Genomic DNA, 23,599 nt, shown 5'->3' with positions numbered 1-23,599 from the left:
CAAAGCACTATACTGTATTATCATCTGTTATATAATCCATCTAGCCAGAAGACAGCAAAAGATTGTTACCAGAGTGCAATTATGTAAGTATGTGTGAGTGTGTGTAAGTGATTGGGTGTGTATGTGAGTGTAGTGTGTGGCCCAATGTGTGTGTGTGAGCCCCCGCGGAGGCAGCAGTAGGGAGAACTACATCTCCCAGAAGCCACGTCCCCTCCCAGCATCCCCCTGGATTCCCAGTTGCCCCCTCAACCCCCGCAGCCCCCTACCCAGTGCAAAGATGGAGTGGAGATGACCGGGAGCTGTGGAGACCACCAGAGACCCCCTGACAGGTAAGTAGGGTTTTTTTTTCTCGCATTGCGGGGTTTTCAGTGCAGAAAGCCCCAAGTGCACTTTATTAAAATTGAATATCATTGGTATCGGGAGCGCGCATACCCGCAGTAGTCACAAATTGGACGTGTGGTCCGCATGATTTTTGCGGTCAAGACCTCACTTCCTCCAGTCACATGTATCTGATGTATCTGCTCTCCAGGAGTTAGTATGCATTTTATATTATTGCCCCAAATATGGGCCTGATTCATCACTGCTGCATCTTTGGATGCAGCAGTGATGCGATAAATATGGTAATGCCTCAGTAGGCATTTGAGGACAAAAGATTCCCTCTGATGGCATTGCAGATACGAGTGCTGTGTCCGAAGATGCAGCATCAGATCACTATTGCAACCATCGTTGAGGGCATCAGCCATCTGAGTGAGCCTAAGGCTACTCATAATGAGTAACACAGCTCCGTAGCCGAGGCCAACTAATCTACATGGGAAGACGCAGACACTGGCCTCGCCACTCACAGAAAATGTAATTTAATGAAAAAGTACCTTCTTTTCGCACTGTGGAATATATTAATGTTAAGTTTTCCTGGAAAATAGTCAGTAGTAAAAGTGAATAAAAGAATATACAGTGCTATTCTTATGAAGGTATGTAGATTCTACATTCTATATGCGTGTATGCGTGCACACCCACAACAGCCTGATTGTATAGAGAACAGCCCACCTGCTGTGATGGACTACCCTCCCATTTGCTTTGAAGGCCGCCACTCACACAGCTGTGATGACTGCTTCTCGCGAATGCTCTGCAGGCCTCTCCGAGACCTCACAGTTGCTGCTGCAGGCGTTCCTGGCACCCACTGTGATGGCCCCAACTATTTTTAAACATGGTTTTTTTTGGGCCATTCAAATTTTGTGCACTGAGAGGGGGCACAGGCTTTGGAGAATGGGATGTAATAGAAATGAGAGCTGGGTGGGGGCGACGGGGACAGTGATGAGACACACGGAGACGGGTGGTGGAGGTTGGGGGACACAAATGAGAGACAGGGTGATGGGGTGGGGCAGGGATAATTTACATGGAAGTGGGGGGGGTAAGGGGGACAGAGATGGAAAACAGAGGAAATAAAACCTTCAAGGCAGGGTACGATAACTAGCGACTTGGTGTATGACAGGTCCAAAATACTGGTTATACCTAATTTGGATATTTTCTGAATTACTGAGTAATCAGGCACACATTCTGTTAAGTCTGATAAGTTAAGCATGAAGTCTTTTATTTCATATCCGTCAATATAGAGACTTTTACTCTCATGAGAGGAATGTGTGTTTAATGAAGAAGCAGACAGTTATTCTACTAGATGGATATAGTCAGAGATAGACTGGGCCAGGAGGCAAGGTGGCATCAGACCTGTGCTGAGACAATTGTGGAACTTTGGGGCCGCAGACAGCCTGCAACCATACTGTAATAAAGCAGTTTATTATGACCATTTGAACAATCACCAATTAGCCACTTGGTGTCTGAATTTCAGTAATGCAACAAAGTAAACTGGTAGAATAGAAACAGAATCCCCAGGTGTTTTATGTTGCAACTTCCTACAGTAAATTTATCTGAGATGCAGGGAAACACAACAGACAAAGTAATACAATATTTAAGAGATTGGACTATAGGATTTATTTTCTTTATGGTTGTGACCCGGGTTCTTCTTCTGGTCTTTTGAAGACCCTGAAAGTTTCAGTGTAACTGTAAGTTATTTTGTGCAAGGTTCAAAGAATCACCAACATAAATGGCTATGGGGTGGGAGGGATGGGCACTGTTGCTAGGTGGCAATCGTATTCCCAAGAACAAATACAGTTTGCAGGTCATAGAGACACAGGCTGCTGCCGCAGACAGGTAAGGGAGGGAGGGCAGGCTGGGCAGCCTACCCAGTTCCCCACCAGGTCCCTCCATCAAGCCCGTGCCCCTTCAAGCACCCCTGTGTCTATCTACTGTTGTCTATGAACCTTTTAAAAATGTGCTATGCAATTGATTGATGGACTGTACTTCCTGCACAAACAGTTGTTGTATTGTATGTTACACTTCCTCATAGTGTTTAAAAAAAGCACATCTGGAAGCATTAGACAAAGACCCATGCTTTTGTATAATTATTGTTCCTTCTGATCTTATAATCTGAAAGTGCTGCATTAATACTGTGTGCAAATCCCAGTAATTCACCCAGTGCTAAGCAGGTCTTAAGACTGGATTAAATATAATGTAAAGTGAATTTAAAAGTGTAATAACCAACTTTCTTTCAAAGGTTTAATTATTTTAATAATTCTGGTCCTGTATGGTTACCTGCAGCATGTCGTCTGTCACCAGGAAAGACAGTAAAGTGCTTTCAGGGGCACACACTGAAGATATTTTTACCCCTGATGGCTATGAGGTCCTGGCTTTTATCATTGCCTTACTTGGTCTTCTTGGATTCTGTAATTCTGCTAATTCTTTATTGTAGGTTCAAAACTCTATGGACTCCCTTAAACCTTTTGCTAGTGAATATCAGCTTCAGTGATTTTATATTGTCTCTTTTTGGAGTTAGTTTTACTTTTGCCTCTTGTGTGAGCCAACATTGGATCTGGGGTGAAGCAGGATGTGTTTTCGTTGGATTCTGCAGAACTCTGCTAGGTAAGCAAAGGGATTTCTTGAAATCTTTAAATAGACAGTTAATAGTAATACTGTAGAATATTGATTTAGCACATAGGTAATATACAATATTTATGATGCATAGAAAGTTATTTATATGATGAATAACTTACCATTTTAAAATGATCACATTACTACTCAGCAACAGGGAAACTCTTGTAACATTTTGTACTTATAGTATTGTTAATTTTAACAAACTAATTATTTCTCTTTTATAACCTCTAATGCACTAAGGGGATGATTTACATAAGTGAAAGTTAACGTTTCACATGCTTTTAGCCCAGGTAAAGTGCAGTGATCAATACAATTAAAAGTCCTGCAAGCAGCATCGCCCCCTGCAGTAGGGCTTAATACTGCTCATTTCTGGCAGCAGCTCATGTAATTGAATTGCTTACGCTACTTTTCCTGCTTTGAAGCATGTGCGAGATAACTCTCATTTAATTGAATTGCCCCAAAGGTTATTAAATTCCTCTTTGTAAGAATAAGTAACAGTTGCAGACAAATGTAGAGGTACCGTGCTGTATATTCTTCTTTTGCAGAGTTGTGCTTTTCATTTTTTTTATTATGCATGCTTTCACTGGACATACATGTGTTACCATATCAACATGGTAATGCCTCAGGTGGGCAGAACAAAGCTTTCCTGACAGAGGAGCTTTCCTGACGTGTGTGAATTGGGGTGCTGGCTGAGACACTGGGGCTGATGCAGAGTTCAACACAATTCCATGAACATTGTGAATACACCTGTTTTTTGATAGATCTTTTGCACCAAGGATAGGTCTGGTACAAATGAACACTGATAATGAGGACCACTAGGAAACCAAGCATATGAGTAGGGGGGTCAGGCTGCAGTGATACATACAACTCTATAATACAGTAGCAATTACAACCGACTCTGCATCAGCTTCACTTTTTTTGTGTGAAAATGATCAATACAGGGGTAGTCACATTTCTCACAGCTCTTCTGTTTTTTTCTGATTTCAATTAAATACTCAAATAGGCTGCAAATTGTGTTTTCACCATATTACTATGTATGTTTCACTATATAAACCTAGGGCTCAGTGGGACCCAAGGAGCCCATCTGTCACCTGCCATCACCCAGTCTTATAGCCCTTTCTCCCCTACAAGTGATGGGGTTGGTGGGTGTGAGCTGTGATTGGGATTGGGGTAAGGGGTGCATGCCGTAATCAGGAGAGGGGGAGCACAAATGGGGGAGGAGGGCTGCAATAGGGTGAGGGGTGTGAGACGCATGTCGGCCCTAGCAGATGGGGGTAAATCATTGTCTTCTGCAGGAGCTCCTCGCTATACAGATGGGGGGGGGGGGGAGAGCAGTACCAGCAGCAACTCTTAGATGAGGTGGGGGGCGGGGGGTGCTTGCTGCATGTCAGGGTTGTCAGGCAGGTCATGGCTGTGAATTTCGTATCACAGTCACCACCATCTGACAGCAGCTGGCAGCAGAACCAAGGACCATGGGTGTGTGAGAGCGTCTGAAACCACAGATCAGCAGGATGCTCCGGGGGTCACCATTATCACAGGTACCCAGTTGTCTGTGGCCTATTCATTTTCTGATTATCGCTGTCATTTTTATGGTTTATGCTGTGCCACAAAGTTTGCAACTTAGCCTCACATGTTCAACCAGAGACATTTTTTTCTTTTTTACAAAATGTGTCTTATTTGCATCACAACAAAAGTACAATGCGAGGGTGCCCTGAATTATTAATGACTGCATGTCATGTGGCTTCTGTGTGTGACTTAGGGCCTGGTTCGCTACCGATTGCAACTGTGATTATGCACACAATCGGCAGTTTGTTGCATTCTGCGCATACGTATGGATTGCAGTGCACATGCGCAAAGACTCCACTGCAATCTTGACTGCGATCACAGTGATCTCCCAGACCCATTGCAGAGTGATTGATAGAAAGTACAGGTTGGGGGTGGTGACTTCCACTGAGTGCGATGAGGTTAGCAATTCCTGAGTAAGGTCAGACCTTGTGCAAGTGTGCGTGACGCTGCGCTTGTACTCAATGTTACCGATGGTTTCTAAGTCTTGCTAAGAATTATGGATGTGTGTAAGGTAAAGGGGATGTCCTTATGTTAGGCTGCGATGGCATTGCGATTGCAATTATTAGTATATCTTCGTGATTAAACTGCGTGCAGAATCGCTATTGCGATTTCAATAACGATCCTTACTGAATCAGGCCCTAAGTTGCTAATCTGCATTAAAATGCAAGAAACTGAGGTCAGACGCGAATGGTTTGCGCCATGCCTCTGACCACGTATCATTAGCCTTAACCTGCGACTTTCACCAATTCCTTTGAACAATAACACTAATCCTAAGCACCTAATACACTTTAAGTAAAATTGTATGTGGCTATGTTGCAAATAAGACACAAAATTCAGGAAAAAGCACGGGAATCTCGAACTGTGTCAGAGCATCAATCTCACACCATGTGACCAAACAAGGATAGATGTATGAGGACACATCTCTATATTTGGCAAAAATAGGGGTTTTGCTATTTGAAAATTCTGCCCCTCACTTGACAGAAAACAGATAAATTAGGTCTCAGTTTTACTGAGTAAAAATCCTCTCCAAAAAGATAAAGGACTTCTGGATATTACTATTTAAGGAGACACATAGCGCTTGTCCCTTTCTGGGCAGCAGGTACAGTGGCAAACGCAGGATTTTTAGAGGGGGGTTTCCAAATGCTTGACTTTAGAGTGAGTGTGGCCAGTCCATGAAGAGGGCAGAATTAGTACTCAACCAGTTTATTATGCATCATACAAAGTGTATTGTGTATCATAATTCCAGCATATACAAGACCAGAGATCACAATAAGCCATTAGTTGCGGCAGTAGGGCCATCCTGCCTGAGCTGAATGTATTTATTTTAGATGTGGGCACAATTCCAGACTATTGGAGCAAGTCCAGGAGCCTGGGGGAGCAGCAGAAGAACCTAGCACTGCCCTGGACTTATATGTACATATTGGGCTCTATAGCAGTGCATCCCTAATATTGCATGTTTTCCAGATCTTCTAGTTGGTGCACAGGTTATTTATTACTGTGTGATACATGTTAAAAGATCCACAGGTGGTGCCAATAATTTCATTTGTGATACTGAGAAGAACATGCAACACTAGCAAAATTCTATAATATTACTATTTCTACTGTGGTCATGTGTGTGCTGGGGAGGGGGGTTTCCAGGCAGACGGAAACCCCCCTGAGTATGCCTATGAGGTGCTCTACCTGACACTTCAGTTAGCCCAGGTAACTAATACTGTGTAGTGAAGAGAGACAGCCTGGGTGACTGGTTTATGACTGTCAGTCATACTTGGCATCAGATGTAGCACAAGTGAGAAGGTAGGATGGCATGTGAAGAGGCCCTGATGTCAGTCATACTTGGCATCAGATGTAACACAAGTGAGAAGGTAGGATGGCATGTGGAGAGGCCTGATGTCTTAGGATCATGTGTGGAGGTATAATGGAATGCAAGGGGGGGGGGCTTAGTGGCCTATAAGGGTACATTAATAGAATAGATTGATCAGGCAGGGGGGGGGCCCAGACCGATATCTTGCTTAGGGCTCATGGAGTCTTAATCTGGCTCTGATCTGAATGTATCCCTTTAGCACAAAGAAAGGTCTTTCCATTGGGAAGAGCGTGCTAATGCTATATGAAGATAGCGCTAGGTATCAGATTCATGATCCAAAAACATTTAGTTTTTGGAGCTTGTTAAAAAGCTCAGTTGCAACATTCCCATACATTGTCAGGGAATGGCAATGTTCTTTGATTCTTAGCAACTTAGAATTTGATGGCAGATAATAACCACTTGGCCCATCTAGTCTACCTTTTGGTAACCTCAACCCTATGTGATCCTCAGTTCTTTGTAAGGATATTCATTCTTATGCCTATCCCAAGCATGTTTAAATTGCTCTATGATAGAAACATAACTTCCATTAACTCAGGAGATATATGCAATATCACTTGCATTGTAGGATTGATAAATAGAATATTTACTTAATTTAGTAAAAATAAAGTGGATACTGCTGTTAGGCTTGATATATAAACCAAGTTATTTGTACTTGTATGCTATTATATACGTTTCACTGCTGTATACTTATTTACTGAAGAACTAGAAAGTCATTAAACATGCATTTTAAAGGTATTCTTTTAAAACTCAAACTTGGGTATTACTATATACTTTTGTGTATTTACAACATTTTGAAATACACCGTTCTTACATATATAAATTTATTTGAGATTGCCATTGTCTTGTCAAAGCTAAGATGATGACATATTATACTTTATGTATTTATTGCATATTGCTGCACATGTAAGATATTTTTCTTTATTAATTGTACATGATTGAGTATTATTATTAATTGACTAGGTAAGGTGATCAGAGAGAATCCACATAGAGAAGAAAAATTTGAATTACAATTTATGGGATGCAAAAAAAAAAACATTTGTTGTCTGTCAATTATCTAAAAATGGGACATATTACCAGGATAAATATGCTTTAAAAAAGTTTTCAAAAGATTTGTAAATATTTATACAACACAATGTGGTATTCAGCTGTCATTTAATAGTGACTGAATGATAATTGTTTAATTAAAAAACAATAAGTGGTATAGATTACCTATTTCCTTATTATTATAGGATAGGCGTAATTATAGACTAAAATTATTGGTGATTTGCAATATTCTTCAGTGTTCATTTATGTCACACTCTAACAAGAATTATTGTTTCTATTACAGGTAGTGTGACACTCTTTACACTTGCTGTTGTTGCATATGAGCGGTATGTTCGAGTGGTATATGACAAAGTAATCGATTACCTATGGTCAGCTTAGGCAGTCATTTATGTTTGGCTTCACTCACTGGCCTGGACTGCAGCTCCATTAATTGGATGGAATAAATACATATATCCCTGAACTCCATGGCTTAGACTGCTCTTTAGACCGGATATCAAAAAATCCCAATGAATCCTCTTTTATTCTACTTTTCTTCCTAACTGGTCAAGCAATACCTGTGGGCAGTATGACAAACTGCTATGGGTACATCTTATATACCATCAGAATGGTAAGTAAAACCAGAAAATATTACCACTATTTCTACAGTTATTCCCTCTGAGGAAGTCCAAGTGGCAAAATGCGTAGCGCCTGTGCTTCTCTACCCAAGTTACCATAAAGGATCTTTTCTACTACTTAGAAAAAAATGACAACTTAAAGGTGCCCACACACATACCGATCTGCACACGATCCCACGATGTGTGCGATTTCCCCTGAACTCTCCCCCGGCAGCTCCCCGGCAGCTCCTACACATGATTTGGAGTAAAAAGCATAAGATCTATCGTGCTTCTTAACTTTTTTTTTTTTCCCCAGAGCATTTTGTCCCAGATTGTCAGATCTGCCCTACTGCACGGCAGATCTGACGATGCGATGTGCGACCAGCGGGGACGCGCATCGCATCGTGATCGTGAGTTAGGACTCACGATTTCCTCACGATTTGGCCATATTTCACACGATCTGTCGTCACGATTCGTCGGAATCGGCCAGATCGTGTAAAATATCGCTATGTGTGTGGGCACCTTTACACTGCGACTCGACACGAAACCTACTGAATGTTTTTTTAAACACAGTGCCACTGCCTGGCCCTGAACACACACGTTTTAGAATTTTTTTTTTAACAAACGACACAAGTTCACACTGCGACCTACCTACACTAACGGTTGCACGGCACCTACTGACCATAATTATTTGATAGTTTTATTTTAGTTTCTTAACACAATGCCTCACATTGCTGCACCCCACAACGCTTCACAGTCTGATAGGGCCACAGCAGTGTTTGCACCCCACAGCCCTTCACTGACACAGTCCTTAGTGCTGCACCCCACAGACCTCCAGTCTGACATAGCCGTAGTACACAGTAGTGCTTGCACCCCACAACCCTTCAGTCTGACAGAGCCACAGCAGTTTGCGCCCCACAGCCCTTCACTGACACAGTCTTAGTGCTGCAGGCAGCCCACAGCCCTTCACAGCAGTGCTTAGTTGCACCCCACAGCCCTTCTCTGACACTGACTTAGTGCTGCAGCCCACAGCCCACACTAACCCTTCGGCATCCTGTGTTAAATGGCACCTGTGTTCACAAGGTAGGGACTTTTATCGAATCCAATACACAAGATCCCACACTGGGAAGATGACATTTTGGATGCCAAGTCTGGTGGGAGAAACAATCTGGGCTCGGAGGTAATGGGATATGCAAAATTCTGAAGGGGTCTTCAGGAACTGTGGATGGAGTAACTGGTCTGCTCTGTTCAGTTTGTAACACATATTACGCCATCCTGAGATGGTGAATCTATACACCGCAGACCAAACAGACAGCTGTGCTTTCCATCCTTTAATGAAATGCATTCACTATACTAAAGAATGATGATGCAATTCATACACGAAGCGGGGGTGTCGCTGGAGAAGGAATACCCTTCTCCACGGTAACCCCCTGTATGAATTACCGAAAGCAGTGAAAAGTCCTGTTTTCAGCTAAATAGGGCTTTTCACTCCTCTATGAATAGGCCGCTTTGTGACAGCACATCTATTGTTCACGTTTTAAATGGGTGTTTATATGCATTGTTTTTATCTGTGCTATCTTAATTATTTTTGTTACTAAGTGTTATTAAAAGTACTTCTAGCTATAATTCAATTTATTTGATTCCATTTTATTTCAATCCCAAGGAGAAGAGATTTTGATTAGCGCTGCCTCTTTTTATTTATGCTTGTTTGACCATTTAAGCTAATTCTCGTTCATCTATTGACCCATGGTTACAGTACAGATGCAGCTCTACCTAGCAATAATCGTCATGCAAGTCGTTGCTAAACAAAGCACTCATGGCCCTTTTAACGATACATAACCTCGTTAGCACTGGCTAAAGGGGTTATGTCATCCTTTCCATATTTAACAAACAGCTGCAATCTATTATTACCGCAGTCTGTCACTGCATCGCTCTCCACCATCTTTAGATCACGGCAATGCTGTCCCTTCTGGCTTCAGCGAAGCCTTCCAGACACTGACGGGTGAAAGTCATGTCCCTGTGCAAACTGACCTCACGCATGCACATGACAGACGCATGTCGCTGGCAGCGATAGGCTGCCACCAGCTGAGCGGAGAACCCCACTGACAAGGAGGACGTCGCTGGATCTCGGCGAGTATATTTTGTTTGTATCACTGCGATACTAAACAAAACAGACTATTTAGTGGTCTACAGCGCCACATGGTGAAGTTCAGGAGATACCACTATAGAGGCAGACGGCCACTATTATTTCTCATTTCGGGATGCTCTCCTGAGGGAAGGTGGAGATGAGGGAATATTGTTTTTTTTTTCTTCCGAAGTATCAACTTATTTACAAAAAAAAAACAGTTGTCACTATTTACACGTCTGTTTAATTAAAACCCATGCAAAATGAAATTGCCATGAATTTTGATAAGATATTTTGTGTAATTTTTACTTATTTTTATTTTACAGCTTGGAAGGCTACAAAATCTTCAAACAAGTCACGTACTCAAAATTCTGGAGTATGAAATAAAAGGGCCCCAAATGTTCTTCTTGATGATGTTGGCATTTCTCATTTGCTGGATGCCGTACCCAGTGGTGTCTCTCTTGGCGATGTCTGGTTACGGAAACATAATTACTCCAACAGTAGCCATTGTACCCTCTATCTTAGCCATGTTCAGTACTGCAACAAACCCTGTGATCTACATATTAATAAGCAAAAAGGTAAAAATCCTTTTAAAGTATATCATACAATGTGGTTGCAGAATTACTAAAACATCTTGAATTGCTCTGACAATACATGAGCTCGTTTTGTTTTATGCTCTGCCACTTACATTGCTATTATTATTGTTGTTTCACTAACTAATAAACCCGTACACCTTCCACTGAAATAAGACTTACCTTGCATTTTATACTCCAGCATACTTCATACTTGTCTCATAGAGAGCAATACAATTGTGCACAAACACTTGTTAGTGAACTAACCAGTTTGTATAGCTGAAGATGTAGGCTTATATAATTATGGTGCATCTGTGGGAATACATGTGAGTATTGCTGTATTTTTAAAGGTGCAATCATTTTAGCCAAGCTACTTTTGCTTTTAAAATGACTGCTGCTTTAAAAATATGGAAACACTCACATGTATTCCCGTAGCTGAACAAACTCGCACCCAATTACATAAGCCCCGTAATCATTTTATAAATCAGTTTGTGATAAGCAGTTGAACATCACTGAAGTGTGAACTTTTTATTTTGTAGTTCAGGCAAGGTTTTCTGAAGCTCTTCTGTTTAAAATGTTTGAGAATCCAAGCAATGGTCGGAAAGTCATGCAAAGGTGGAAACAGACGGAAGAGAGTCCCTTTCAGTTCATCCTCTCTCAGTTCCATTATGACGACTGGTGAAACGGACACACACCAATCAGTGAAAACCACCCAAAGCATCTATGGAACGATTATTAAAATAATATATGTGCAGCCACTATAATTTATTATATAGCTACTTAGAAGTACATTTACCGTTACCTGAAAAAAATTAAGCAAATGTATTGAGCTTATACAGTATACATACAGAAACTAATTGTTGGTGTGCAAATTATACTTTTGTTGCCGACTCTGTAATAAATAAGACAGCCATACAGAATAACAAGGGTCTCTTAGAGCACTACAGTAGGTAGAGCATCGTTTGTTATGGTTATGCATTTATGGGCAACAACACTACTTCTGTTTTATGTATCAGTTATTGCTCTGTACAAGTTAAATAAACTGAAATAAATCTGGTTAGAAATGAATTGTGCGCATAGTAGTAATTGCATTGCAGGATTTATGGCTATAGTTCACCCATGTTACTAGCACAGATGAACATTCAGTAACCAAATGCTCACAGGTACTGTATTGAAATGGTGGCAGCTATTACAAGGAAGACTGTTATGACTTCTGGTCTGAAGGACTAGAGAGTCCACAAAGCAAAATACAGAATATATGTAGGAAATGGGGGATGTCTGGGCAGCACCAACAGGATACTTTTACTCCTGCAGCCTAAGAATAGAAGAAGGATTCTGATCAAACCCCATAGAAGAGGAATATCTCCGGTGCTGATGGAGGGTATAGCAATAATCTTGGTTAGAACCTGATAAATTGTGTCTGTGACTAGACTGTCCCTAAAGCTGGGTGCACACTTATCGATGTGTACCCAGCCTGATGACGGGATGTGTACACTTGCCAATGCTGGGAGCGACAGTGGGGGCACCATGGCCCTCGCTGACGATATCGCCCATAGGACCTGCATGCAGGTCTGACAGGCGATGTCGCTGACGACACATAGGAGCGCGCATCATCAGCGAAATAGCGTGTACACACTGGCCGATGTGCCTGATATGCCATTCGATCTGTCGGGTGGCACGACATATCGTCTAGTGTGTACCCGGCATTACTCTCCTAAAAGGAGAGCTATGCAGTGTTCTGGGACAGTCCTCATAATTGTCACAGTTTCAACCAATATAATGATCAACCTTTTACCCACACAGTGAGCTAGATTACAAAGTAGGAACAACCAAAAGAGAGTGACCAAGTATAAATGTAAATAAATAGTAAATTTTTATTTATTAATGGCATAAAAAAATATACAACTACTGTTCTGGACTGGATGAATGAATTGAATAACAAAATGTTTTCTCTAGTGCAGACAATAATTGATGAAATACTTACAAAAAATTTAGCAATAAAATTTAAACACAGATAAATGTAAAACCGATATCACATGATAAATTAGGACATAACTGACATACCTAAAAATAAATCATAAAATAAAAAGGTAAAAACCGTCAATTAAATTGCAATGTGTTTCGCAGGGTCCAGCTGTCTCCTCAGGTAGTTGAATAGTTCACTGGTGATTTTTTTTATTTAAAGGTTCTCCACAAAAGGTGCTTTTCATCTCTGCATTGTTCTTCCCTTCCCCATCTATGTCAAATATGGTCTCTTCCTCCCACCTCATCTGTTTGACCATTCATGTGCTCTTACACCCTTCATATGTATGTCCATTTATGTGCTCTTGCCCACTCTTGTCTGTATCTTCATTCTTGTCCTCCCCCCCCCCCCCCCAATCTGTATGTCCATTCATGTGCTCCCCTCATCTGTATGTGCATTTACAGCGAAGCACAGATGGTGTAATGGATAGTATTACTACCTCACAGCACTGACGCCTTGTGTTCGATTCCCACCATGGCCCTAACTGCGTGGAGTTTGTATATTCTCCACGTGCTTGCGTGGGTTTTCTCTGGGTACTCTGGTTTCCTCTCACAATCCAAAAGTATACTGGTATGTAAATTGGCTCTCAACAAAAATTAATCGTAGTGTGTATACCTTAGGGAACATAGAGTGTGAGCTCCACTGGGGCGGGACTGATGTGAACGGCCAAATATTCTCTGTAAAGTGCTGCAGAATGTGCGGTTTATAAATAATTACTAATAAATTGATGTGCTCTCCTCACCCTTACTCATTTGTATGTGCTCTCTATCCTCCTCCCTCCCCCATCTGTATGTGCTCTCTATCCTCCTCCCTCCCCCATTTGTATGTGCTCTCTATCCTCCTCCCTCCCCCATCTGTATGTGCTCTCTATCCTCCTCCCTTCCCCATCTGTATGTGCTCTCTATCCTCCTCCCTTCCTCATCCATGTGTGTTTGTTCCCTTTTCCCCCATCCAGCCTCTGCTCCAATAGTCAACTTACCATCTCTGTTTTCGCTTCCCCTCTGTCTCTGCAGCTCGGCTCCTCCAGCTCCTGTCTCTGTCCAGCATCTGACGTCACACGCTCCTTCTAAATTGTCCATCCAGGACAGCACCAGCAGTTCACTGACAGACGTCGCAGGAACAGTTATTGCTGCAGGGACTAGAGTTAGGCCCTGTAGGCTCCATAGGTGAGTTTGAGTACCACCAAGCCTTTGCTGGTTGTATCACCAGTTGTACACGTACCACCGATTGTATACCCCTGCTGTATATCATGTAAGTCAGTGGATAGGCACAGGAAGTACCCGGCCACCAGTGGCCCAGCAAGCCTTCGACTGCAGCCTCCAGCTCTGTGCTCCCAATCTGACTTATTCTCTACTTGATGCAGACAATAAGACTGAAGGGCACAATTGGATTCTGCATGTGAACTCTTCTGCACACTGCTTATGAAATCAGAGGATGAGGGAATGCAGTGTACTCACATGGTCTCCCTAAACACTGCTCCAGTGTTCACTTAACTCTCTTAATCCTACTGTAAAAGCATAGACATGTTCTTAGACCAGGACAGACAGATCTCTTAGAAGGACTTCAGTGACATGAAAGTAGCACAAGCTATTTCACTCTACCTAGTCAACCATATGAGCCTTTACATTCAGGGGGAAAAGAGCTCTGGGCATACACTTTACTACTGTATTTAGCAGAATGAAGTCTTTTTACGTAGTGCACAAATGATGCATACACATTCACCATATGGCCCAAGCATGCGTACTCTCTGTTACAGTATTTCCAATCAGTTCCCAAATATTCTAATAATTCCTATAACACTAGATCAGAGTTTCCCAACTGCAGTCCCCAGGGTCCCCTAGCACTGCATGTTTTACAGATCTCTTAGTTGGTGCACAGATATATTCATTACTGGCTGACACATTTTAAAAGATCCAGATATGGAGCTAATTATTTCACTTGTAATACTGAGGAGATCTGTAAAACATGCACTGTTATGGGTTCCTGAGGACTGAAGAAGGAAAACTAGATACTGTCCAAGCTACGGGGGACAGAACGTGGCGGAGCGGAGACTGAAGTGACCAACATACTAGTATCTCTCTCTATATCTATCTATACATACATATATACATGCACATTCATTTTGTATAGTTATGGAACAGCTAATGTTATGTGTGATTCAAATATATTATTGGAGATCTATTGACAAAGAACTACATATTACTTTAAATGAAATGATGCCTTGCTGGCTAACTTTCGTGAGCAGATATGGTAAACTGGTTATACTTTGTAATGGTATATTAATGAGCTGTATGGAATAAATGAGTATTAAATATCAATTAATACACTTACTTCACTACTACAGATAATACCCACAGTGCAATAGAAAATAGAGAAATAGCACCTTCTTGCCTAGCAGCAGTGTACCCAGATTCACATTTCTGTGAAACTATTTTATAAGCCCCAAATATATTTTTATGCTTTTAAAATAAAAAGTCCACCTAAACATGAACTGCAACAAAGGCGAAGACAAATCACTTCATTAGCAAAACATTAAGTGTGGGCAAGAATGAACAATCATGTAATGATCAGGATTAGCAGCATGCAGCTGGGGCCTTTGTAAAATAAATAAAGTATTCAGGTGTAAAATGCTGTATAATATAAATACTATAATTAAGTTTATATAAAAACACACTATGCATAGAAAAACATGTTATATAACAGTGTCCAGTCCACAGTGATTAAAAAGCACATGTACAATTTCTCTAAGTAAAATTGCAGCTTGTTACGTTTTTTGAAGGAGAAAAGTTTGGTCTTATTTGGCAGCTCTTGCATGGTCATCAGCTCAAGATCAGTAATAGATGCATTTTCTATAGGTTTGAAAGATGTGCTGTTGACCTAGTTGGAATTTATATGACTGTGTGATAAATCCAGCTCAGCCTGTAGCGGTAAAAAGTCTGGGATACTTCTGTCCCAAGGAAATTCTGGTCTTGAATATGGTAAACATCTGGCATCATACTTCACCTGATACATCAAAATAAATTGTGTTAGGAAAATATTTAAATGCATTACCTAACTCAAGGACATTGCAATTTGAGTTACTGTACCATCACTGGCCCTGTCCCTGTATTAGAATTATCCAATCCTCATTGTTCAGTTAGATTTAAAGTGTCAATTTGTTTTAAGACAAAATCAACTTTCTTTGCCTTAAAACAAAAATTGCTTCTCTAAAGTTAGGGGCTATATATCAGAAACTATTACATACACCTTGCCCTTCAGAACCCAATTCAAACTTCTCACACTCACTTACAAAGCCCTCACCCAATCCTCTCCCATTTACATGACCTAATCTCCCTTCATACTCCTGCCCACCCACTCCACAAATGAATGCCGCCTCTCCTCCCAATTGATTACTTCCTCCCCCTCCCGCCTACAAGATTTCGGCCATGATGATTCCTACCCTTGGAATTCTCTCCCTCTCCCTTTCAGACTCTCCACAAAACTTAAAATGAGCTCTCAAGACCCACTTCTTCATCAAAGCCATCCAGCTCTCATCCTATCCCACTGCTCCATGCTCACCCCATCTATCTGCCACTCCACCTTTAGGCTCTAAGCTCTCACGAGCAGGGCCCTCTTCCTTTATCTGCTTTTCCTTTCATTATTTATACTATCACCTACTCCATACTCCCTGCCACAGCAAATCACCCTTGGTTTCTACTACCCTGCTGCTTATTTGAGTATTATGAGCACTAATGCAGCAAAGTTTATAAACCATGTCCACACCATGCAATTTTTGTACTAAAAGTCACTGTTTTGCTCATTCTGTTAATATACTTTGTTAGGCGCTGCGGAACCCTTGTGGCGCCATATAAATAATAATAAAAATAATAGTATACTCCACAGACCCACATAAACTTTGTACGTGTTCAAGACTCCACTGCATGAACAACTAACCGTAGCCTACTTGATATGTAATTTAAACCTAAATGTCCTTAGAATTATGTCATTTACCGAAGACAAGTCCTTGTTGTCACGTAGGCATGCAGTCTGCAGCTCAGATTTGAGCGCTGCAATATGTTTTTGGTGGGAGCTTATTTCTCTTCCCAGAGCAGATGTTTTGGAGTATGCACATTGATAGATGTCTAAGAAGCAACTTATCATATTCTGTAACGAGAACAACAGAAAAGACGTTCAGGTTTATATTTACACCATACCAAAAATACTACATTCTAGTGTATAAAAATATAAAAAATTATATTGCTATACAGTATATACTATACTAATAGATTTTCCAGAAAATACCACAAAATATCTGAAAGTTAAAGTACTTTTTTAACAAAAAATTTAAGTTGCTTCATATGAACAAAAATATGAAGGAAACTGTGTGAACTTAAAGGTGTTGTAAAGACAGAAAACAAAACCCTGCAAAAATATGAGATATGGTAAGAACTTACCTTTGTTATCTCTATTTCTAGGAAGTCCATAGGGTTCCACAGGATACCTTGGGGTATAGGTGATGACGTCAGGCATCGGGCACCATAGAGTTAAGTTTTCAGCCTCCCAGGATGCACTAGGGTACCCCTCCTATACCCCACCCCCGAGCCAAGGCATCTCAGTTACGTACCAAGCCATAGGCCGGAGGAGGAGAAGGAAGAGAGGGGAAGAAAGATCTGGACACACACAAGAATCACATTCTCACCAGAGGGAGACGGAAAAACCGGTGACCAGAGTAAAGCCCATCTGCAGCACAGGTGCGACAGGGCGGGAGTCCTGTGGAACCCTATGGACTTCGTAGAAATAGAGATAACAACGGTAAGTTCTTACCATATCTCATATTTTCTACATCAGGGTCCATAGGGTATCCACAGGATACCTTGGGGATGTCCCAAAGCAGTATCCTTCAAGGGTGGGGACGCTCCTGTGCTGAAAGGAGAATCCGCCGCCCGAAGGAAGCATCCTGAGATGCAAAGGTGTCAAACGCGTAATACCTCACAAGGGTATGGACAGAGGACCACGTGGCCGCCTTGCAGATCTGGACTGCAGAGGCACCACGTCGAGCTGCCCACGAAGGACCCACAGACCTAGTGTAATGAGCCCTCACAGAGGATGTAATCGGAAGGCCTTCATGAAGATAAGCTTCTGAAATTGCCATACAAATCCAACCTGCCAAAGTTTGCTTTGAAGCAGGCCAACCCTTTTTACGGAAGCCATAGAGGACAAACAAGGCGTCCGACTTCCTAAACGAAGAAGTGCGGTCAACATAAATCCTTAAGGCCCGCACAACGTCCAAAGTGGCCTCACCCACTGAAAGCGCTGCAACAGGGCCAATCGGCAGGTGCAGAGAGGGCTGTGTGCAGCGGGGGAGGCGCCGGCTGTGTACAGGGAGGGCGCTGAGCGCTCGCAACCGACTCGATGTTGCCTCACTGAGCATGCGCACGATGTAGCCGGCTCCATCGTGTGCATGCGCGAGACCCCGCTAGCGACGGACTCTCCGTCGCTAGGGGTCTCGCAGCAGACGGGGCGAGCTGTTGATGGTGAGTGACAGCTCGCCCCGTTTGGGAGGCGGGCAGGGGGCGTGCCTGCCCAAACGGAGGCGTTCTCGCCGGAACGCTTGCAGTTTGGGGGCGGCCCCACTGACATCATTGCTGATGTCAGTGGGGAGCTTCCTGCTCGATCAGAGCAGAAAGCTCCCTGCGGTTTATGAGTGCCCAGACCCAACCTTAGGGTCTGGTCGTAAGCCCCGATGGTCTTGACCATCGCGACCATCACCCATGTCGGTCGCTAGAGCTGTGGGTGTTAACCCACAGCTTAGTGATCGACAAGGAGGCGGTCATTCAGGATGTAAGCGGCCGCCCTGTTACAGAGCGACCGCTTGCAACTAACGACCGCCTCTGAATGAATGAGGTCCTAATGTCCCACTGAAGTAAAGTCAAAAGTTCACTTGACTTATGGCAAAGGGCATTGAAAAAAAGTAGACGCAAGGACTCAAACTGTAAAAGCAGGCCAAATGATAGGCTGAAGGACCCCATCATGCTGTGCTCTAGGGACTATGGAGGCTGTTCTTCTAAGTATTAGAAAAAATAAATATTATTATTGAATAGTTAGTTAAGGAACAGGGAGTCACTCTTGTTTTGTTCATTGCCATACAAGGAGTGACACAAATCCCACAATCTGTTTCCCCTACTGTTGAAAGATACAATACCAAACATCTACAATATTGTCAGGAGCCATTTCACATATACATTTGTTAGTGATACATAAGAGAACATATTCCAAAACCTGGCAAGCTGTGAATTCTGCTCCTCCCATGCATACTTCCATTTCAAACAATGCAGGCGCCAGGTTTGGAAGTTGCGAAGTAAAATCAACTCTTGATGTTGTCCGTGACAAGGAAGACTGATCTCTAACCTATACGGAGAAAATGTACAATCAATAACTACTTGGATAATTTGCAAGAGGCATTGATTTGAACTCCTTAAACTTTTTTTTTTTTTTTTAACAAAGATATATCTTTAGATCACACAAAGGACTACATTTATTTAAGTGAGAGTTTTTAGAAGTGGAGATGTTGCCCATAGCAACCAATCAGATTCTACTTAATATTTAGCTAGCACCTTCTAGAAAATAATAGCTAGAATCTGAATCTCCACGTCTAAAAAAAATCTTGCTTTAGTAACTTTACCCCAAAGTATCTATACTGTATAAAACTTATGAGTTTGCTTAGCATGTAAATATTTATTGAACATTGAAAATGTTCAAAGTTAAATACCAAAAGCTATACAGATATTAACGGGTAGTAATTTGATATTTAGGGGTTTTAACAGTAACACAGATTTGGTGAAGATCCTGGTTTGAATCTCTGTATCATTTTCGAGATCATGTACAAATTGGAAAAAATAAGGCAACATTGTACACATTTTCAAAATGCACCTATTCTCCATCACACACACACTTTCTGCAATATGAAGTGCATTTACACAGACACTAATGCTGGGAATACACAGCCAGATAAAATGTCTGTCAGATCGACAGACATTTTATCTGGCAGCCTGCCAGCCGCAGATGTCGCCGGCATATACTGTGAGATTTCTCTCACAGTGTATAGCCCGGCATCCACGCTCCGCCCCCGGGGGAGGAGACATTTCCCTGTTCCTTCCGTAGGAAGGAACACAGGAAATGTCTGCCTGTCGGGCGTGCTGGGCATACACTGCCCGATGCGGCCGACAGTTTACCGGGTAAATATCGCATCGGACGGGCATGCTGGACAATCCTGCATGCCTGACCGAGCAATATTTAACCTTCGGTCGCCCGCACACACGCTACAATTATCGGGGCGATCCGCCTGATATCGGCGGATCGCCCCGATAATTGTAGCGTGTATGGCCAGCATAAGTGACCATCACAGAAGGGGCATGTTTGAAAAAAAAAAAAAAATTTAAATAAATAAGTCACTTTAAAAGTCCTTCCTATATTTTTCAGTACTTGCTGGAGTCCCGGTAATACGGTCTTTGCTTTGTGATTCACTTTGAAGATATTTAACTATACTGATTTGTGTATGCATATAGATGTGTTTCACTGTAAAAGAGGACGGCAAGGCACAAAAAGTGCATCATAGAAATTAATAGGAATGCACCATATCTGACATCTCAAGGAATGTGCAAAAAATACAAAGTCAACATGTGGAAAAAGCCTAGGCGGCCACTAAACAGCGTTCACCTCCTATAATGCACAATCTCATCCAGAAAAACATATCTATTACTTACATTTGGGTATAGAATCAAACAAACACCCAAATCCATTTGGCTTGTACGCCCATAGTTGCTGCCAGTAATGGCATCTGTGCTGTGGCTCCACATTTTTCTATAATTGTGTAAGGTCTGTCCCATCTCCAACATGCAATGCACATTGGGAACGCGCGCCACCTATTCAATGGCTACTACTGCACGAGTGACGGGACAGACCTTAGTCAGAGGACCACTCTGCACCAGGATGAGGTAAGTTTATACAGAGGGAAGGAGGCGGGACAGAGCAGGTGGTCGAGCAATGGGCAGAGTGGGGGTGAATCGGAGCAGCGGACATGTACTTGATAAATGCTACTTCAAAGCTGATTGGTTACTTAGTTACCATGGGCACCTTATCCACTGGCACACTTCTCCACGCTTTTCACTGCTTCATACATCTACCCCTCTGACCTCAGTCAACTAGACATTAAAAAGAAGGCAGTCTATCAGATGATCAACTACTTGAAATGCCATACTGCTTTATGAGGTAATGCCAAAGTATGATGGCAGTTGCATGGTAAACTATAGTTTATCCAACCACAATGCCATCGTATTAGATATTAAGGACCAACAGAATAAATAGAGTACAAAATGACCTTAATTTGATGTATAATGCCAAGGGAAAAGCATTTAAGTAGTCTACTATTTTCAGAACACCGCATACCGTTTAGGTACAAGCTTGTACATGTGCAATAACACAAGGCAATATGCTCCGAAACAATTATTTGTAATCATTGTTGCACTTAATCCCAGTTTAATAACTTGTTTGCAATGCAAACCGAGTAGGAGGCGCATAGAAAAACTGTTTATACACGTACATAGGGCAACAAGTACTGAGTGAACATTTATTTATTTAAAGCCATTGGAGTGTCCTTTAGGACTGAGAGCCTTGAGGTTCTAAGTTTAAAATCAAGTAACTTTCCTCTGTACAATTTGTGCGCCTTAAGTTATAGTATTTATTACCTTCTGGAAGGTCGCTGCAACAGATATCATGTGGTTTAACAGGACTTCCTTATCCCTGCAAAACAAATAGTTGATATCTTAAATAAAAAGTACAGAAGAGCAAATATGACATTCATCCAAGACTTCTGTACATCATATCATAAAATGACAAAGAAATCCAGCTACAACATGAAACACAGTGATGTAGACCAGCTAGGATTTAGATCTGTTTGTTGTAAGCTTACCTATGCTGCCATTAGGTGAATAGATTCTAATCTAAATTAAAATGAACGGTTACTAGAGTAACATGAATGCCAGTATCAACTGTTATTTATGTTTTCCAAGTGCTCAACTCTATGTTGCTTACTGTATGTTTGGCCAAGGTAGTCTATAGATCCCTTATTTAGGTCAACTTAAGTGGAGGAGATTAACCATATGGCGAATGCATTGAATGACAATATAAGACTTCCAGTACAGGTTGTCATTTATAACACATACACGTGTCCCTCATACACCTAGTGCCTATACACCATACGTCGCGAGATGGCCGGTGCAACTGACATGCTCCTAGAGGTGAAGTGTACAATATTTTTCTTTATATTTTAGGTTTTATTCACATCACAGATGCAGTGAAACACCACTCACAATGTTCTTGAGACGCTGGGCTGCAACTTGAACCGCACAGGAATGGGTTCTAAACACGTACAAAGTCAAAGATGAAGCACAACGGAACTTGGTGTGAGAAAAGAAACTGCTGCCACTGAATCGGAGGCCTTCGTATACAGATTCAGAGTCAGTCGCACACACATGTCCCAATGTCACAAATCTAATTGATCACATTTCGAGTGATGCTCGGCGCACCCAAGTCGCCCGGGGATCTGGAGTGCTCAGAGGGGCTTTATTTATTGTGACTTGAGTAACAGTGTATTTCTGGGGAAAGGTATGTTGAATCTGCACAGGAAATATTTAATTACGGTTTAATGTAAGACCAATCTTATTAATAAAGAGATGTGTATAATACAAATAAACCCAATCTAAGGATGGTTGGCGGTGCACCACAAGATAGTAAAGTGTACTTATAGAGCAGGTGGTGGATCATTTAATAAATGATTCAACAAAATAAGACATTTTCCTTGTATGGTGCATTCTTCTTAGAGAATTTCTTAAACAAAGTATAATCTAAAACTTAGCTTTTAATTACTTTTTTACATAAAAGTATTGTAATATATAACATTAATGCAGGAAATTTAAATAAATATCTAGCTGCTGTCATTCTATTTATCTCTTTTCTCTCCTCTGAGGATAAAAGGTATCCAGGACAGTCTCAGAGAAATAGATTTTTGGTTCTGATATTGGCTCAGAGTGTAAAACAATTTACACAGATAATTTCAAAGATTATCCTGTTCATGTAACAACAATTATGCCCATTGTAAAAAACTTCAATCGTTGCTATATTTCTTATAAGATCAGGATATCGTGAAATAACTAATTTCAACCGATATTTCCATTTCGGATTGTATCATAGATTTGAACCTTATATAGATCAGTTATGTAACAGGTTGTTACACATTCATAAACCACCCGTTCTCTATATAGTCAAACAATCTTTGTAAAGGGTAGATAATTCTCAGCAGTCAACACATCTCAACAATTTCCCCACGTATAATCATAGTGGGTATAAACTCTCCATTATATAATATAATCCATAGGTATAGATCTATATAAAATTCTTTGCTGTAGCGATATATTGACAAAATCTAATACACTGTATAGTGCCTCCTATTTTTAGTAACCAATATTATGTATATGATGTCAGAAATAACTTATTGCACCAAAAGTATGCTGTAAATCATGGACCATACATACAAAATGCCAATAACAAATAATATCTACAAGGTCATTATTTTTTCAATTCTCATTGTATACATCATATGGTATAACACAATATAGTTATTCCAGAGTAATAATATTCACATGTAGCGTGACAGGGAGAGTAAGGATCCAAAGAGGAATAGTATTCTGAACCTGTTGGGGGAAGACACCACTACTATTACCTGTTTACCGGTGGTACTGAAAAATACCGTAGCAAATGGCTTCTGCTGTCCCTGCGGTCTCCGGTTCCACCCTG

General features: G+C 41.4%; 1 protein-coding gene and 1 pseudogene across 2 annotated transcripts in view; one reads left to right on the top strand and one right to left on the bottom strand.

The window, feature by feature from the left end:
* The first annotated feature begins 2,653 nt into the window (after positions 1-2,653).
* LOC148477024 (opsin-3-like) lies at positions 2,654-11,510 on the top strand (annotated as a pseudogene).
* A 2,118-nt stretch (positions 11,511-13,628) lies between these two features.
* The window catches only part of CCDC171 (coiled-coil domain containing 171), a 135,174-nt gene continuing 125,203 nt past the window's right edge, over positions 13,629-23,599 (bottom strand). For both annotated transcript variants that reach the window (XM_088457322.1, XM_088457323.1), the window contains 4 exons: positions 21,493-21,547; positions 19,028-19,156; positions 16,760-16,912; positions 13,629-15,772 (listed from right to left, as the gene is read on the bottom strand). In XM_088457322.1, coding sequence (XP_088313448.1) covers positions 15,647-15,772; positions 16,760-16,912; positions 19,028-19,156; positions 21,493-21,547 — 463 coding nt within the window. In that variant the 3' untranslated portion in view covers positions 13,629-15,646. The remainder of the gene's footprint in view (positions 15,773-16,759; positions 16,913-19,027; positions 19,157-21,492; positions 21,548-23,599) is intronic.

The sequence above is a fragment of the Taudactylus pleione genome, unplaced genomic scaffold (genome assembly GCF_031769625.1).
Source record: "Taudactylus pleione unplaced genomic scaffold, aTauple2 ptg000757l, whole genome shotgun sequence".
NCBI classification, from domain to species: domain Eukaryota; kingdom Metazoa; phylum Chordata; class Amphibia; order Anura; family Myobatrachidae; genus Taudactylus; species Taudactylus pleione.
The sequence above is the reverse complement of the archived record's forward strand: the minus strand, read 5'-3'. Positions and strand labels throughout refer to the sequence as shown.